This window comes from Siniperca chuatsi, linkage group LG3 (genome assembly GCF_020085105.1).
Source record: "Siniperca chuatsi isolate FFG_IHB_CAS linkage group LG3, ASM2008510v1, whole genome shotgun sequence".
Taxonomy (NCBI): domain Eukaryota; kingdom Metazoa; phylum Chordata; class Actinopteri; order Centrarchiformes; family Sinipercidae; genus Siniperca; species Siniperca chuatsi.
Window position 1 is genome coordinate 34,911,745 of NC_058044.1, and position 19,680 is coordinate 34,931,424.

The following is a 19,680-nucleotide window of genomic DNA, read 5'->3' on the forward strand; positions in this document are numbered from 1 at the left end:
TGTCATAAAATACGTTTGATACAAATGCTAAAGAAATGCGTAAAAGCTCCATCAACCATCAAGGAAAAATATTATTATAGTATAGTATTATAGTTTTTAACATGGTGACACACTGTATTGACTGAAGATATTTTTATGGGATCTGATTGGTTTGTTTGCTGGGTATTTTTGAGTAAAAAGGTACACAAACTCCTGAGCAGCTCCAGTACCAAAGAACAAGTGGGGAAGACAGGCCGTAACTAATAGTTAACAAGTTCCTAAATAACTGAATCAAAGAATATATAATAGATGCTGATACATTATTGAGAAGGGACTTATAGATACTGTTAATGAACCTTGTCAATTATTAGTTCTTAAATATTTGTATAGCTGCATACAGACCATGCAATTGTACTTACTACTTAAGGTGCTGGTATGCTCAAAAAGAACTACTGTATATCTATAAATATCTGTTCTGAACCGCCACACTGTAAGTCATAGAGTAAGAGTGTAAGTCGAAATGCAATATGGAGATACCGGCACAGTCTCTCCTGGAAGAAATTCATAGTGTTACACTTTGTTGTTCATATGAAAAGTGACAGAAGTAGTTGTGTAAAAAATTAAAACAGAGAGCTGAGAGAGAAGTTCAAACCCTGCCTACTTTCTCACCTCCACCCAGCTGACCAAAGTTAAAGTTACAAAATGGTTGGACACAGGAGGAGGTTTCAGACACTGTTAGGCCATCTGACAAGCAGTGTAGCAGTACTACTACTACTACTACTATGACGACTACTACTAATAATAATTGAACTTGCCTCTGGGTAACACATGCAAGCCTGTATTTAAAGAAGGACAACAGCTCACAAATAAGGTTTTTTTAATTGTTTAAGAATAGATAGTCAATTACACTCTTTAGGCAGATAAACTAGCAAAGAAATACAAACACCAACCACAACCTATACAACTGCCTTACATTCCAAACTGCTGTTTGCAAAAAACAATATATATATATATATATATAAAACAAAACAACAACAACAACAACAACAAAACCCCCTTTATATTGACGTGGATTCATTTGTGCTGAGATTGGTGTTACATATGCATGCTTTTGGTCCAGCATGTATAAGCATGACAGTGACATGTAGTCTTATAAAGAACAAACAGCAGCTGTACAAGTCAGCAGTAACACTACACACACTGTGATGACTAGCAGTTTGACCTCAGCTCACAGACGAATGGGAAGCGGATGCTGCAGCCATGATTGGACCAGCCCTTGGACTCTGCAAAAACATTATCCTCATCAACATCATCATCATCATCATCAGCTATGGCAACACAATTACATCAATCAAGTTTAATGGTACAAATAGGCCTGATGGTCCTGATGGTCCTGTCTCTGTGCTGTACTGTATGTTCAAATGTTTTTTTTAACCATGACCAGCAGATGACGGCGAATGGGTTTTCTATTCATACCTTGAGAGTTGAGCAGTAGGCACTGGTAATGGTCAGTGGAACTCACTGTTTCCCAATTGTGATAGCCAAACACTGAGCCATCTTCCCATCTCCAGTCACCCTGGAGGAAATCACCATTACAGTCCCCTTCATTCACAGTTTGTTTCAGTGTCTCTACATGTACACTTTTAGTTTAACGCAACTTCGTGTAGGATTTGAACATTTCTGATTAAAAAAACTGGATGAATTTTCACCAGAATTGTTTCACTTTTCTATAAACAAAATGATTCAAAATACAAACCTGGAAGTAGTAACCTCCAATCCAGGCGAAAGTGTGACCACCAGTCTTGACCATACGCTGGAGGAAATTATACTCCCAGATATTGTGGACTGAGGCCAGACTGCCATCGAAGCCAGCACAGAAGCTCTGCAGGACAAGACGAGGAGAGGAGAGGAGAGTAAAGGAGGGGGACTTTTTATTTCAAAACAATACTGTATTCAAGTAATGCTATGAAAGCGCTCCAAACCTTCTATTTTCTTTCTTTATGAATATTATGTTGTTACCTCAGCATTTCTCCAGGTATCAGCATGGTTGGCTAAGAAGTAGCAGTTACCACGGAAACTAAACCAACCATCAAGGCAGAAATGAAAACGAGCTGAAACAATGAGAAAAACCAATAACAATAATTAAAATAAATACCAAAATGGATCTTTTTTATCTCAGGACAGAAATTAATTTGCTTTAATTCTCCAGAAGCAGCCTCATGTGTTACTGTAAAGGTATGTCGTGTGATTTTCTTACCTTGAGATAGAACAGCTGCTCTGCCAGCAGCAACAGCAGTGTCAGCATCCACCTCTTTAAAACAACATAAGCTCTGTCTGGTTAGCTGATTTATGAATTCTTTGTGTGACATATAAGTCATTACGCATTATTTTCTCTTTAGACATAGCTGGATAGAAAGATAGAAAACATTTTAAAGGTCTAGTTTGTATCATTTTCATATCAGTTAACTGTGCAGCTTGTAAGAATCCCTAAATATGGCAGCAGTAGTTGATACCTTTATGAGCTTTCAGGTGATGAAGAGTAGCAGATTGGTTTATTTCTACATATTACACACACACATTTCAGCAATGATTTACTAAGAAAATGAGAAACATCTGATCTGTTGATACAAGGTGCTTCATGTTACAGCAACAACAGCTGAAGTTAAGATGTTTAAGAAAAATACATGGTGACACATAGTGGTCTGTAATCTAACTCAACATAGAAAGTTAGAAATGTGCCAATGACCTGGTTTTGGTGCAGGTTTGTCTTCCTGTTGTACTGCAGCAGCCGCAGCTAGACCAACTCAGGGAAAGAACAGTTAAAAAGTTATGTACTATACAAGTACTACTCCAGCAACAAAGACCATGCCTCACAGATTCTATTTCCTGTTCTAACCTGTACAGTGATTTTTTCAAACAATCACGTAATTCAAATCTCCTTCTTGTCATTGGATGGCTGCACTCTTCCTGCAAGCCTGAATCATCTACCCAGTGACTTAGCACACCAGCAGCACACTGCTAACAGGGCTAAAGTCTGGAGCTAGCTGCACCCTACAGCTGTAGGAGCTCGGCCAATGTGATGGGAAAAATACATGATGGCAACAGCGGGGCTTGGTCGAAAAAAAAGGGTCGACATGTGGACCCAATTCAATTATAATGCTGCGGGGTACTCACCTGGTAGAGGCTGTACAAGGCTGAGTCCGTACTGCAGCACCTTTGCTGCATGTCACCCCCACATTTCCTGTCTCTCTTCAGCTGTTCCTATCAAATTCAGGCAAAAGCCCCAAAAAAAAAAAAATTTGCAGAGAGAAAAAGTGTGTGTAGTGATGTTATTGTTGGTAGAGAAACCCTGCGGCTACAAAATAGCTGGAAGTAGAATAAACCTGAAGAGACACCTCAAGGCACACCACACAGAAACTGAGCTAACGTTAACTATAAGATATTTAATTACGTTAATTTTTCGACTTATATTAACTTAAGCCAAGTAGGCAACAAAGGGAAGTGGTGTAACATTACGTATTGTTAGCATCACACAACAACAGGACACTGCTTGCATGCGAGTCAGTAGCCTGGCCAGCTAAATTGGATAAGCTCTTGCTTAAGACAAGTTTGTTTAATTTGGAATGTTAGACAATGTTATCCATGCTAAAGCACACACAATAAAATTGCTACACACATTTGATAGTAAGTCTGTTTTGAATGTAGCCTGTTTGCGACATCGACAGGTTATTAAAACACACATTTTATGTAGGAAATTAGTTTCGGGCTTGGATAAAATATGCTGTTTAGTCAGCTGTTTAGTACTTAGCTTGTGTTGTATGCAAAAATGTTGCGTAACTGGTAGCATACAAACCAATATAAACATTGAATATAACACAGTCTATTGTAAGTGTTAGTGTCTATAACGCTACCACTAAAGACGGTGTAGTCCCTCATTCGTCCAGGAGTGTTCTATCGTAGAAAAGGTTTCAGTCGTAGTCATCTGGACACTGTTTTCAGAATCAAGACGTTTCGGCTCCCATCCGGAAGTCATTCTCAATTGTGAAAAAATTGGACGGGAACTGGAAATTTAAGCTACTCTGAGTTACATAAGCCCTTCCCTCGGGAGGGAATCTGCCTGAGTATCTGTTAATAGCTAGTTTCACCTGAAACTGACCTAATAGTTCAGTGAGGTGAAGATTCTTAGTAGAGAGAAGAGTTGGTTTGAACGGGGCGTCAAGGAAGCCATATTTGTGAAGAAAGAGAACCCCTCTTTGAACAGAGATGGTGGTCTGAGATTTAATCAGAAGTCAAATGTACGGTCTGATAGACCAAAGTCTATCAGAGTGTATTATCACCTTGGTCACGCCTATCACATGCTAATCAGGCACTTAACAGTGATGAAGTAGATGCAGCCAGAAAACAATAGGCCTGATTACTGATTACTGGGCCATCTTGAAACTATTAGGTCAGTTTCAGGTGAAACTAGCTATTAACAGATACTCAGGCAGATTCCTTCCTGAGGGCAGGGCTTATGTAACTCAGAGTAGCTTAAATTTCCAGTTCCCGTCCAATTTTTACACAATTGAGAATGACTTCCGGATGGGAGCCGAAACGTCTTGATTCTGAAAACAGTGTCCAGATGACTACGACTGAAACCTTTTCTACGATACTACCACTAAAGCATAAAAAAATTACAGAAGTCATTTGCTAAAACGTATTAGTTCAAAATAAATATGCAAGTCAGAACATGTTTCATTTATGGATGTATTTGTTAAATGAATAACATCATACCAGACACCCTCTCTGTAAAGCTGCATACTTAATCATACCACCTGTCATTTATGGCTAATTTTCAGTACCACTTCTTTTAGCCTAAAATCAATTGGATGAAATCTTATTTGAGCAGTTTTCAGAAGTTTGATTAAAATGCTTAATCTTGGTCTTGACTAAAACTTGACTAAAATGTTCACAAAATGTTGTCAACTAATCTTTTGATGACTAAAACGTCAAGTATTTTTGTCAACTAAAACTAGACTACAGACTGTACAGAACTCAGCTGCAAGGCTTTTACCCAGGAACAAGAGGTTCGACCACATAAACGCATTTTTATCAGAAAGCATATCCTGATCTTACCTGAGCTGTCTGTTTATTTTATTGTTTTTATGTATTTTATTTATTTTATATTGTATCATTCACTGTGGTATTTTATTTCTCTCTCTGTAAAGCACTTTGTACTTTGTTTTGATAAGTGCTCTATAAATAATGTTTTATTATTATTATTATTATTATTATTATTATTATTATTATCATTATTAAATGTTCAATGTTCAGTCGACTAAGAATAAAAAGAATGAGGTTGACTAAATATGACGTAAAATTCCATGGACTTTTCATCTCAGGACAAGACTAAATCTAAAAATAGCTGACAAAATTAACACTAGTACCAAACCCTCATTTTATCCCTTGACCATGACCCATATTTTCATTATCTCTATTCTTATAAATATGTTTCAGTATATCATCTACATTTCACAGTTATTCTTGAAACAGTACAAGTATTTGAATGTATCAGTTTTCTGTCTCACCTGTTGCAGCCCTGATGGACGGAGCAACACAGAGGATAACAGAGAGGATCAGTAGAGTCTTCATGACAAAAGCTAATAAACGTCTGGTGGGAGATGGATGCTCACAGATCTGCAAATATGAGTGGAAGCATTACATACAGAAAAGAAAAGAAAGAGAACAGAGAGACAGACAAAATGTAAGACAAATATACTAACACAAAAAAGCAACATGACTTACACAGAGAAGCAGCAGTCCCGTGAAGTGTTTTTTAGGTATCAGGCAGGTCAGTGATGCAGTGATGACAGGGGGGTCTGTGCTCTTTATTTACACACTGAACCACACTGACTGACCTCCTTCATGTGACAGAGTTAACAATAAAACTTCTGGACTTTGCCTCCTGCGTCAGTATTGAGTTGTGTTGCAGGAAGACAAACTGTTTTTTCATTACTTCCTTGCTAATGAGTGAAGAGTAAACTTCTGCCAGCTCACATAGTGTCAAGAGTACAATTTAGACAAAATAATCATTGTGTTGGAGAGTCAAAAAACTATCTTTACTTTCATGACTATGTATGTATGTATGAATGCCTATCTTAAAGCCAGTTACCAAAGTACAGATGGTGAGAAATACTTACAAGCTATTCTGTCCCTCTGACACGGTGTCAATATGATGACTAGCCATGCTCACACCCAAGGCTAAGTTGTAGCTTGGCACGTTAGCTAAAATAACCCTCACACTGTGGATTTATTAGCCACACTTATTTATCATTGTAACCAACTGTGTTAGCTGCTAGCTAACAAGCTGACAGGATGTACACACAAAATCAAGCTGAAATACTAGAGGGGGAATGATTACCATCAAAAACAGCAAAGAAATGAACTGCTTAGTTTCAGTTTGGGGTGGCCATATCTAACACTAAAGCCCTAACCCTAAAATTCTTATCTCCATGTAGCAACGGAAATGTTCAGTATCACTGAATAACATAATGATTACTACATGTTTTTTTTCCTATCAGCCAATGAATGGGTGTACTGATTCAATTTGTTAAACAATGTAACATTAAGCCCATGAGCTGGTTTAACCTTATTTATTTCTTTACTAATACCTGTTCGTTACTGTTTTTATTTTTCCTTTCATACAGCAGTCAGTATAATGCACTTGTTTCAAGCATACTATACCAGTAACTTGATGGGTTTAATTAGGCTGACTCAGTCAAGGGAACAGTTATGAGATAAGCTTACCATGAACTTCAGCAGAGGAATAACTGAGACTTCCTTCTGGAAAATAAGATACAGTTCCCTAACCCTTTTACCATTTACTGTACCATCTTCAGGAAGTTCTCATCATGTGTGGAGTGAAAGAGAAGACATAAGAGCCTGGAAAATATAGAAAAGTCTATGGACAATTAAAGAGAGAGTACTTTTACTTTAACCAGTCATTAATAACACCATTTTTAGCAACTTGAGGGCAGCAGAAACAAGCTGAGAACAAAACATTGACATTTCACCTTTTAAATTATGATGAACTTGTTAGCAAACTTATTTATACAGGTGTTTGTGTCCACCTGATGAATGTAAGTCCAATATTCACTCTCTTTTAGATCTGTTTTGGTCTCCACCAACTCCTAATATCTGTCTCTTTAGCTGCTAAATGCTCTCTCTCCACCCAGCTACATATTCCATATGTATGGGGAATGTCCCCACCTGACAGATGACATGGATAATTATTTAAGACACACCAGTAGTACTGGCACGCACGGGCATATAAGGCACAGGTGTGCGTGATCACTCTGATCTCCACTGAGCAGTCCAAGACGTGGGTCTAAGCAGAAGTGTAAAGAGAGAAAAGAAAGGAGAAAAAGAGAATAATAAGGGATCTGCTTATGAGACAGACAGACATTTATCCACTGCCTGGTGCAGATGATAGCTGGCATTTGGCTCCTTTCTGGATTGCTGTCGCCTCTCATTTGCAGGTTATTGAGGCTCTGGCAGTCATCAAACACACCGAACGACGTATTGTGTGGCGAGACCCGCTTATGTGCTCAAGTGTAGCCTCCCTGTGGAATCTGCCGATGTTGGTGGGAAGCAGCGGGGTGTGCTGGGGCTGCCAGGGGTGATAGGAGTGCACTATATGGGCGTATTGTGTGGTTATGCCCACTTTCATGTCTGGGTGTAGTTCTGTGGTGGAATCCGGCGTTGTTTGGTGCGAAATCACAGAGTGCTTTATAAACCAAAAGTAGTATTCAATTATGTAACAGACAGGAAGCCAGTGTAAAGACCTCAGAACTGGAGTGATGTTATCCATTTTCTTGGTCTTAGTGAGGACTTGAGAATTCTGAATCAGCTGAGCCTTTTTTTATTTTTTAGAGAGACCTGTAAAGACACAGTTACAGTAGGAACTGTAAGATGATGGATGCCTTGCTGGCTAAGAAGCACAGAGCCATGGCTGTCCAGGTGCAGTTAGCTAACACGGGGGCTATACTCTCACTATATCATCGGCAGTTTACACAGGATTTAGGGAATGATTACAGCCCTCAACTTATTGAGCAGCTGAGACAAATTGCTTACAATGCTCTCTAGGCTGATGAAAGAGATGGATGGCAAGGCTATGGCTGCACTGTAGATGGTGAGGTATCATGTGTGGTTGTCTCAGTCCAGGTTGCAGCAGGAGGACTGAGTCTGTCTAATGAAGCTGCCTGTAGAGCCATCGGCCATTTTTGGCCAAGAGGCTAGTGCCTTGCTGCAACGAGCTCAGGAGGCCCGTTGTTGTGTTCAGGAGGTGTCCAGTACCTTTGGCCACCGCCAGGATGGGCATAGGCCATCAAGAGAGGCTGCTCAAGCAGAAAGCCCTGAGGACGGCCAAGCCCGGGATGATGGAGGCTCCACCCGGAGATGGTGACAGAGATCTGGTATTGCTTTAGGACAGCAGTTGTGGATCTGTTCACCTTCTGGAGAGGGACAACCCTTCTGTCGGTACAGACACCAGGGCCCGTCAGTGGCCCCAAGGCCTTCAGTAAGTATTCCCCCCTTTGTTCTCCTTTCCCCCCTCCTGCAAAGGATTCAGATAGAGGAAGTACAGCTAGTCCTGATAGCCCTGAACTGGCCTCACGTGGTCTGGTTCTTAGACATACCATTGTTGTATTGTGGGGAACCATGGGCTCCCAGTTCGGAGGCATCTGCTTTCACAGGCCCGTGGGTTTCTGTTTCACTCCTTTCACTAGGGGCATCGGGCCGGCCTCTTAGAAGAGGAGCTTGATAGCTGAAGGCTTTGGCTCACAAATTGTTGTAGTTAGATGGATAAGGTTGCTGGTAGTGATGTGTCGTGCGCAAAAGATGCGGATCTGAGAGCCGATGCTTTGTAGTGAATCAGAAGAGCCGGCTCGCATCGAGTGAGAGCCGGCTCCCAGTTTCTTTCCTTTCGCTGCTTACCTCGGTGCTCAGCCTGAGCTCTGCTCAAGGCAGACCTTTGTTTTGATTGGTCAGCAATGGCATTGCAGCCAATCAGATGTGAGGATATGGGATCATACCATTATGTAAAAACAGGGGGGGGTGCTGAGAAGTGGAGTGGTGTGGTGCTCCACTCAGTGTCGTTAAGGGTTAGTTAGGGTTAGGGTTACAGAATATATGCACAAAATTAGGCAATACAGTAGTTTTGTGCTTTCTCGTTTCTCTCCTCTCTCCTTCTGTCGCTTTCAGCAGGTATTTCTGCCTCCGGAGCTGCAGAGTCTGGATCTGTGGTTGTGGGCCACCTGCTGCCCCTGTGTTCCTGCTCGACAACTGCTGCTACAGTTGTTGTTATTGGCCCTGTTACCGATGCTGACATTATTCTTCCTATAGCTGTCATTCCTATTATTACTAATTTATTTATATTAACATTTGCAATTACTATTCTACTATATAAAAAAAATTAAAAATTCTAGTGGTCTTTTGTGCCTGTCAGTGCACACAGGAATAGAAGTTCTAAGCAAATCAAAATATAATACACTATAATACAGGCAAGATAAATTAAGTACAAAGTGGATATAAGTATACAATTAAAATAAGTATAAAGTAGAAAGTGCATTTACCGGTTGATGATAAGTAGTATGGTATAATAATACAATGTAATAATATAAGTAATAAGTAATAGTGCATGTACTGTCAAGTTAAGTGTAGCATATTAAGATGATTATGAGACGGTGGATATTGCACAGCAGTAATAGAAGTATGAATAAATATCAATAAATAGGGAATTTTAAACTGAAAAGGGTATATTTCACAGCAGTATTAAACAGAGAATATTGCACAATTATTTCATTAGTATTAGTATTGCAGTGACGTTAATGGTCCAATCTCTCTCTCTCTCTCTCAAAACCTAACATGGCAGCGGCGGATGGCCGCCCCGAGTCTGGTTCTGTCCAAGGTTTCTGCCCTCTTAAAGGAAGTTTTTTCTTGTCACTGTCGCCAAATGCTTGCTCATGGTGGGATTTGTTGGGTCTCTGTAAATAATATTATAAAGTGTACAGTCTAGACCTGCTCTATAGGAAAAGCGCAATGAGATAACTTCTGTTATGAATTGGTGCTATAAATAAAATTGAATTGAATTGAAGTGATTAAAAATTCCGAATGAGAACCAGGAGCGTGGTACACTATCGTCATTAAGGGAAAAAAGATGAATGGAAGTGAATATAGAATAATTGAGAACTATGGCCATGTAGTGACCTAGTTTTCTGAAGAAGTGAAGACACTGAAACCTTTACACTTGTCTCACTTTTTTTCTGACTGTTGTTCCCCCACCCTCCCTCCCTCGTCTGTCACATGCGTAATTTTTCCTTTCTAACACTCTCCTCACATTCTCATCCACAGCTTCACCTCCTTCACTCTTTCATTTTATTCTGTCTCTCTTTATTCACTTGATCTCATCACTTGACCAGATGATCAGCTCAGTGAGTAAGTATACACTTTCATTTTTCAATTTTTTTCATTTTTGTTTATTTACACAAGTTCACACAAATTGAAAGACATGTCTTAGGTTATTTGCTGATAATATTACTGTTTCCTGCTCATTTTGTCTTCTTTCTTTCATCTGCCACTCATGTTTCTTGAAACCAGAATCCATCCACTTTTTTGTGTTTGCTTTCCATTATCCCTATTAATTAAACATCCTGTCTGGTCAACCCTTTGACCCTCCCTTCACTCTCAGCCCTCCCCTCATTTACAAGTTCTCACTTAAAAAAAAATCTGTTTATTTTTATTTACTTTCTCTTACAGTATGTGATTGACTGAACCCTCTGTAATTTTGAGTTAAAATGCCTGAATGATTTTTGCTGTGTTAGTGTATAGACCAAAAAACGAGAGACAACAAATGAAAAATAGATTAAGAGATATGTATGGAACAGGGTTAAAAAGCAGCTTGATGATCTTTTCCAGAATTGTAAAATGTCATAATTCAAATTCAGCTCAAAACTGTGGCTTTATATCTAAGTAATATGAAACCCAGAAAATAAGATGATACGATCAACAGTTTGAGTCATTATAAGTCCCGCCAAAAAAGTGTACAGAGATTGCTCATGACTGCCTACCAGAATGACTGAACACATGACCGTAATCATCAGGTTTGTGTGTTTTCTGTGTTGGATATGATTTTTTGATGAACTGTGTTTTATTTGCCTTTGATAGATAAAGTGTTTATTACATACATACATTATATACATCATAGTCAGCAGTTGAACATGTGGGAGGCTTTCCCCCCTGTAGTTTACTGAATAAGCAAAAAAGATATGTTGATGCCAGTTAGAGAACCACCTACTTATTGGCAGTTAGTTGTAAATGCAGACAAGTTGCAGGTAAATGCAAAACTCGATTTCCTGTTATTTCCTGTGTGACACAGAGATATGATGCACACAGAAACAACCACATCCTGACTAGAAGAGTGCACTCAAGCAGGTGCAGATCTCTGCCAGATGGGCATGTGGGTGGGGAACAGGGACTGCAGGGCAGGCTGTGTGTCCATTGTGTATGCATGAGAGTAGTGGAATGAAGGGGAGAAAGTTTTTTGGTATAGTATAGTGTAAGTTTTCTTATATAGATGTATGCAAAATTTTTAATAGTGTTTTTGTATAGTATAGTCTCAGTTTTCTTTAAGATGCGTAGAATAGTGTAATGGTATTGTAACAAAGTGTCCTGGGTTAGTCTAACTCTATAAATCGTAGAAAAGGTTTCAGTCGTAGTCATCTGGACACTGTTTTCAGAATCAAGACGTTTCGGCTCCCATCCGGAAGTCATTCTCAATTGTGAAAAAATTGGACGGGAACTGGAAATTTAAGCTACTCTGAGTTACATAAGCCCTGCCCTCAGGAAGGAATCTGCCTGAGTATCTGTTAATAGCTAGTTTCACCTGAAATTGACCTAATAGTTTCAAGATGGCCCAGTAATCAGTAATCAGGCCTATTGTTTTCTGGCTGCATCTACTTCATCACTGTTAAGTGCCTGATTAGCATGTGATAGGCGTGACCAAGGTGCTAATACACTGTGATAGACTTTGGGCAGATTGAATCTCAGACCACCATTTCTGTTCAAAGAGGGGTTCTCTTTTTTCACAAAAATGGCTTCCTTGACGCCCCGTTCAAACCAACTCTTCTCTCTACTAAGAATCTTCACCTCGCTGTCTTCAAATGTGTGGTTTGTAGCTTTTAAATGCAAATGCACGGCGCTCTGTAATCCTGAGTTAGCGTGTCGTCTGTGCTGATAAAGTCTTTTGTGAAGTGGCTGTTTGGTCTCGCCTATGTACCGTTCTTTGCAGTTTTCCTCACTGCACTGAATGGAGTAGACAACATTGCTCTGTTTCTGTGTGGGTAACTTGTCCTTAGGGTGAACGAGTTTCTGTCTTAAAGTGTTGCCTGGTTTAAAGAAGACAGGAACATCGTGCTGTCTAAAGATCCTTTGTAGTTTTTCAGACAGTCCAGATACATAAGGAATGGAGACACCGTTCCTTCTTGGTTCAGTTACACTTTTGTCCTGTTTTTTGGCTCTTTTAACTTTGTTGATAGCCCAAGTAGGATAACCACAGGCTGAGAGTGAGGAAAGGCATGTCCAGAATGCACTCTCAGCCTGTGGTTATCCTCAAATTAATTGGATGTTTGTAATGGACATTGACAATGACAGTAGTGATGGCCATAAGTACAGAAACAAAAAGACTGTAATAGAACAAACTAATGAAACAAAAAGACCTGCTGATGAGATTTCTGTATTCAAAAATTCAGGAGTGGGCAAAGTTTTTTTAAAGTCACTGGGGTTGTGATCAAGTCAATATATTCACATATATTTACATTTAGAAAATATCTAACAAAGTACTTCAGATGAATAAAATGTAAATAAATAATGTATAAATAATGCATAAATGTAATATACAAAAGCAGTAATGCAGTTATGATAATATAAGTGGAGACACAAAAGCAGTTGTAAAAAGATGGCAGTGGACAGGAAAGACCTGACAGTGGGGGGTAAACTGGTACAGCCTGGGACAGCAATGGATGAATGACTTTTGACTGGGACTGTGGAGTGGAAAGGAAAAATTCTGATGTTTGGATTTGGAGTGGGGGCTGAGGAGGTTAGCAATATAAATTGGTGCCAGCCCATGCAGTGCTTTAAAAACAAAACAATCTTAAAATAAATTCTGCATTTCAGAATGAAAAGTGACACCTGGACATTTTAAAATAGGACTAAGGGGAAGTACAGCTCTGTATATTTGGTGTGATAATGATAAAGTATGTTGGGTTTTCTAAAAGCAGACTCCCATGGAAGCATGTATAGTTAAAAAAAAGCACAGGACCCAAAATAAACCTTGCGGTACAGCACATAGGAAGACAAACAGTTATCAGCTCTAACTGACTCTGATCTATCTTGCAAGATGTAAACCACTCAAAAGCCTTACCCTGAATGCCAACCACATGGCTGAGGTCCAAAGTACACTGAAAAAACGAACTTTGTGGTAGAGTAAAATATATTAAATTAACTATCATAACTTCTACATTATAATATTAAGATTCTGTGAGAATTAGAATTTCTTAAGTACAACTTTAAATAAATACACATTTTCTTATTGTAATAAATGAACTGTGTTGTTTGAAATGAACCGTAAGTTTTATTATAGATTTACTCATACTATTTAAATGTTTTATACTAAATGCACATAAACCTAAAAATACGCCTGTTTGAATTCGAGCATGTACCTTTGGACAAGACAAGATACCCACGATTTTAGTTGGGTTTGATCAGAGACGGTTGGGATTGTCACGGAGATGCTGCATGGCTGGGTTATCTCGGGTGTAACTTAAGATGGGTAGTGCTTGTTGTTGCTTTGTGTTTAAGTTGTTTCACATATCCCAGAATTGATTTTGATGACGTTTTCAATATGTTCAAGTTTCTTGTGGGTATAATTTTGTTTTTTGTTCCTAATAGTACATTTATATTTGTTTAAAATGTCATTGTACCTAATGTGTTAAGCTGGGTTGTTTGATTGGCTATTTCTTTTCATTTGCAAGTCTTCTGATGGTTTTGCATTCTTGAACAAACCATTTGTTGGCGTTTTGCTTTTTAATAGGCTTCTGTTTTTGTTTTATAAGGTTAGCTTTAATAGCTTCCTTATGAAATATCATATTGATATCATCAATAGCCTTTTTTACTTTACACCATCTTTGGTAGGGACATATTGATTTTGGTTATATACTGATATGTCATTCATCAGATCAGGTGAGTTCAAGGCCATGATGAATTTCTCTCCACTGTCTTGGGCCCACTGTCTTGGGTTTAATTTATACAGATTACTGGGTTCCCTTTTGTGTCACTCATTTGACCTGAGAGTTTAAAGAACACTTTTCACAGCTCTACTTCGGTTCATTTGGTCTGAACCAAGAAAGAAAATGATACATTGTTGGCTTTTAGTTTTGGACTGACAGGTAACTTACTGATGGACAGTTTTGTTGATGTCATCCTGCATCATCAGACCCACATGGGGGAAATCGTTATCTGGTGTAACAAGAGGTTGTGAAGAAATAACTGATTATAAGCATTATTAGTCGACACTACAACTCGATATCATTTTATATAGTGGTGACCGGGTAGAAAGAGTAACCGTAAAATTGCCCGGGGGATATTACCCGTGGTGGGGGTAGTTGCCACGTTTTCCTACTCTGAACTATCACATGAGCAAAACACACCCCATTGTCACTTTCTGAGATATCAAGGGAAATCCCTGCACTCACGTGGTGACACACAGAAGTGTTACCGTGGTTACCAAATAATTTGCATAAATATATACTTATACAGATCAGGATCAGAGGGAGGCACAATGCAAAGACCGCGTAGAATTATTATTATTTATTTATTTTTTCTATAGTAGAATAGTAATTGTAGTGTTAATATTAATACATTAGTAATAATAGGAATGACAGCTATAGGAAGAATAATGTCAGCATCAGTAACAGAGCCAATAACAACAACTGTAGTAGCAGTTGTCGAGTAGGAACATGGCGGCAGCAGGTGGCCCACAACCACAGATCCAGTCTCTGCAGCTCTGGAGGCAGAAATACTTGCCGAAAGTGACAGAAGGAGAGAGGAGAGAAACAAGCAAGCCCAGAACTATGGGAGAGAAAAGCTGTTGAATTAGTAACATGCAGTAATGGGATAAAAATGCATACAGATGGAGAGGGAGAGAAGGAGAGAGGAGAGAGGCGCATCGTGGGAAGTCTCCCAGCAGTCTAGGCCTATAGCAGCATAACTAAGGGATGGCCTAATTATAAGCTTTATCAAAGAGGAAAGTCTTTAGCCTACTCTTAAATGTGGAGATGGTGTCTGCCTCCCGAACCCAATCTGGGACCTGATTCCACAGGAGAGGAGCTTGATAACAGAAGGGTCTGGCTCCCATTCTACTTTGGAGACACTAGGAACCACAAGTAACCCTGCATACTGGGAGCACAGTGTTTTAGTTGGATAACATGGTATTATGAGATCTTTAAGATATAATGGTGCCAGACCATTAAGAGCTTTGTAGGTGAGGAGATGGATTTTAAATTCTATTCTGGATTTTACAGGGAGCCAGTGCAGAGTAGCTAATATTGGAGAGATATGATCTCTTTTCCTAGTTTTTGTCAGTACATGTGCCGCAGCATTCTGGATCAACTGGAGAGTCTTAAGTTACTTATTCGGTCAGCCGGATATTAAGGAATTGCAGTAGTCCAGCCTAGAAGTAACAAATGCATACACTAATTTTTCAGCATCATATTGAGACAGGATGTGCCTGATTTTTGCAATATTATGTAGGTGAAAATAGGCAGTCCTTGAAGTTTGTTTCATGTCGGAGTCAAAGGATAAATCCTGATCAAAGATAACTCCGAGGTTCCTTACGGTGGTGCTGGAGGCCAGAGCAATGCCATCTAGAGTAACTATATCTTTAGATAATTTGTCTCTGAGGTGTTTTGGACCAAGTACAATAACTTCAGTTTTGTCAGAGTTTAACGTCAGAAAGTTGCAGGTCATACAGGTCTTTATGTCTTTAAGGCATGCCTGAAGTTTAGTTAACTAGTTAGTTTCATCTGTCTTGATCGATAGATATAATTGGGTATCATCTGCATAGCAATGAAAGTTTATGGAGTGCTTCCTAATAATACTGCCTAGAGGAAGCATATATAAGGTGAATAGAATCGGTCCAAGCACAGAACCTTGTGGAACTCCGTGACTAACTTTGGCGTGCACGGAGGACTCACCGTTAACATGTACAAACTGAGATTGATCTGATAGATAGGATTTAAACCAGCTTAGTGCGGTTCCTTTAATGCCAATTACATGTTCCAGTCTCTGTAATAGGATGTGATGGTCAATGGTGTCGAATGCAGCACTAAGATCTAACAAGACAAGTACAGAGACAAGTCCGTTGTCTGATGAAATTAAAAGGTCATTTGTAATTTTCACCAGTGCTGTCTCTGTGCTATGATGCACTCTAAACCCTGACTGAAAATCCTCAAATAAACTATTGTTATTTAGAAAGTCACACAACTGATTGGCGACTGCTTTCTCAAGGATCTTAGAAAGAAAAGGAAGGTTAGATATAGGTCTATAGTTGGCTAAAACCCCAGGATCAAGAGTGGGTTTTTTAATTTGGTTTAATTACAGCTACTTTAAAGGATTGTGGTATATAGCCTGTTAATAAAGACAGATTGATCATATCCAGTAAAGAAGTGCTAATTAAGGGTAAAACATCTTTAAGCAGCCTAGTTGGAATGAGGTCTAAGAGACAGGTTGGTGGCTTAGATGAGTTAATCGTCAAAGTCAGCTGAAGAAGGTTGACAGGAGCAAAGCAGCCAAAACACACATCAGGCTCTATAGCTGTTTCCAAGGTTCCTGTGTTTGAAGACAAGTCGGCACCGGTTAAAGGCGGGACGATGAATTTTTTCTCAAATAGTTAAAATTTTATCATTAAAGAAGCTCATGAAGTCGTTGCTACTGAGAGCTATAGGAATACATGGTTCAATAGAGCTGTGATTCTCTGTCAGCCTGGCTACAAGTGCTGAAAGAAGAGTTGAGCATAGTGTACCTAAACTTTGTTTAAAATGTTGCAGGTTTAAATTTAATCCTGGATATTTAAATGTTTCATCATTCAAATTTAAGGTGAATATTTGTTAAACCACCATAAAGTAGACCAGAATAAATGAGCTCTAGACTGAAGTTAGCCAATAGCCCACAAGTACAACCATCACTGTTGTTTCTGCTATATTACAGGTAAGGCAGAAGCCTTATCTTCCTGGGAGAAAAGGATTCAACTTTGACTCTAACTGCTAAATCCATAGCGCCTTAAAAACTAAAATCTTCACAAAACTCAGAAGAGTTATTTCTCATTTTTCTTAAGTTACACATTTTACGCTATCCAAAAAAACAACTACAGATTTTTTATGTTAAACCACCTCAGCTGTTAGTTTAAAAAGATACTCAGAGTACAGAGTTTAAATTGAAGTTTAAAAGTCTGGAGCAAACAGGTTCATTTTAATCTGGGTTTAATTTAGGAAAAAACTAAAACAACATTAAATGAAAGATTCAAAACTAAACCTGTGTAGTCTACAGCCAGGTTTAAGGGTGCAACAGAATGGTAAAATGCATCTTTATTCATGGGGTTCTGGGTTTACAATTATTCCTAGTTGGTGCAACCCTACACTCGCAGTCCTCTACTGTCTATGCATTCTGACTGACATGTGTTTGGGAGATGGACAAGCACACAGAGGGAACATTGCAAAATTAATTAGGTTTACATAAATTCTACTCGTACAAACTGTGCTTAATAAAAAAAAAATTACCACTAATTTAGAATATGTATTCTAAATGTTAACCTGTAGATTTTAATTAATATACAAACACTGTATATCAGAGGGACTAGTATATTTCTGTATAATCCATACAGGTTCATTATAAAATGTTCATGCATTTTAAACCTGTCACTGAAGTCATCCTCTTGTATTTTCTAAAATACTGTATAGTGTATCTGATTTTCTCTGAATCCTTTCTGCTGCTGCTGCTCATCCTTCTTCCTATTCCCTTTTTTAAAACTGAACACCATATTATTGTATAATAATAATAATAATAAGTCATTATAGCTTGCTGTAATTATTCTAACAGATATTTCTGTTTTTTGTCTATTTACTGACCCATACAGTCACCATGAGGACCAAGGTCATCTTAGTTCTGACGTTATTCATGTTAATTCTCCTGATTCCTGCATCTTCTGCTGATAATCAAACACACAACAGCAACACCACTCCTCTCCCAATCAACATAACATATACTGAAGCTTCAACTGGTAAACTAGGTTCTTCATCTGACCGGACTGCCACGACAACGGAGAAAAAGGTCACCAAACAGAATGATACCACCCCTGCATCAACATCTTTGTCGTCATCTACAGTGGCATCACCTCTCACAACAACCAACCAACTTGACCAATTTTCCTCCTCAGCAACGACCCCAAACACAACCCTTTCCTCTAAATCCAGTAACTCCAAGTTAATGCTTTTAGTGATTCTGTTGGCCATCGTGGTGTTGATGCTGTTTGTGGGATGCCTCCACGCCATGAGGGACCGGCATTCAGGGCAGGACAGCTCTGTCCCCAGGCTCCTACTGGGTGTGAGGGAGAGGCTGAGGGCTGCGATTGGTAACCTGGAGGACCGGATGGGGCGTCGCCACTGGCCAGGGGGGAAGAGAGGAGAGGAGGATGATGAGGAGGCAGAGGGAAGACAGGGAGAAGAAGAAGGACAGAGGAGAGACGACGGGGGAGAAGGAAGTAGTTGTGGAGTGAGGAACAAAGAAAAGGGTGAACAGAAGGAGGTAGACAGTGATTCTTCAGATGACTACTCCAGTATGGAGGGAGACAACCTGAGGGAGAGGGCGTTGAGCAGACAGGAGGAAGAGGAGAGGAAGCAGAGCGGGAACGAAGACGGGGAGGAAACGAGTAGTGCAAGTGAGGGATGCCAAAGTGCTGTGGTAGGAGAGAGCAGTGGAGATAAAAAGGGAAGCTCAGAAGAGATAGCATTAGTCAACTCTCTGCAGGAGGATGTCAAAAAGGCAGATTTGTGTGATGTCACTGTCCTGTAGTGATAAAAAGCATGATTGGAAGAAGGACGAAAAGATGCCAGGATTGAAGAGAATGAATTTGCTGGTCAGGAATCAGATTTAGAAGGAGAATGATCATGCGATGGTTTTAAAATGTGTGGTTTCACTGAAGGTTAAAGGTTATAAATGCTGTGTGGTCTTCATGTCTTTGAATGGTGGGCCAAACATATTAGTGATACTGTTTATGTATGTTTAATTTTGTAAATCAGAAAGTTCTCTTTAAACCTTTTAAAGTGTGGGGAATACCGTCAGTTTGTGTTTGATAATCTTCAAATAAACCTTCAAAATCAGTAACCAATATCTTCTGGTGTCTTAATTAATATTGAACAAAAATGTTTCAATGCAGTGTTTATTTTGACACCTCGTTTTGATTTAGTCTTGTTGTAAATGAATATTCATTTTAGTCAAACTGTTGTCATTTCATTTGTTACTTTTAGTCAAGTTTTTCTCAGTGAAATTTAGTATGTTGGAGCATGGAGCTTTTGGCCAATTTTATGATCATCTAGTGGCCATTTTTCACTGAAA

General features: G+C 39.1%; 2 protein-coding genes across 4 annotated transcripts; one reads left to right on the forward strand and one right to left on the reverse strand.

The window, feature by feature from the left end:
• Window positions 1-839: 839 nt before the first annotated feature.
• LOC122873725 (ladderlectin-like) lies at window positions 840-5,918 on the reverse strand. 3 transcript variants are annotated; one of them, XM_044190824.1, is made up of 8 exons: window positions 5,764-5,918; window positions 5,547-5,655; window positions 2,726-2,773; window positions 2,237-2,290; window positions 1,999-2,090; window positions 1,736-1,861; window positions 1,456-1,555; window positions 840-1,262 (listed from the first exon to the last, which is right to left on the reverse strand). In XM_044190824.1, exons 2-8 carry the CDS (start codon window positions 5,608-5,610, stop codon window positions 1,189-1,191), a joined length of 558 nt encoding a protein of 185 aa, XP_044046759.1. In that variant the 5' UTR covers window positions 5,611-5,655; window positions 5,764-5,918; the 3' UTR covers window positions 840-1,188. The 3 variants fall into 3 exon arrangements, with proteins under 3 accessions (XP_044046759.1, XP_044046758.1, XP_044046757.1); XM_044190823.1 differs by having other exon boundaries at window positions 2,726-2,779; XM_044190822.1 differs by having other exon boundaries at window positions 2,726-2,782.
• A 4,396-nt stretch (window positions 5,919-10,314) lies between these two features.
• Window positions 10,315-19,449, forward strand: LOC122873781. Its single transcript, XM_044190932.1, has 2 exons — window positions 10,315-10,452; window positions 18,203-19,449. The coding sequence occupies exons 1-2, from the start codon at window positions 10,437-10,439 to the stop codon at window positions 19,135-19,137; spliced, it is 951 nt and encodes a 316-aa protein (XP_044046867.1). The 5' UTR covers window positions 10,315-10,436; the 3' UTR covers window positions 19,138-19,449.
• Window positions 19,450-19,680: the final 231 nt, after the last annotated feature.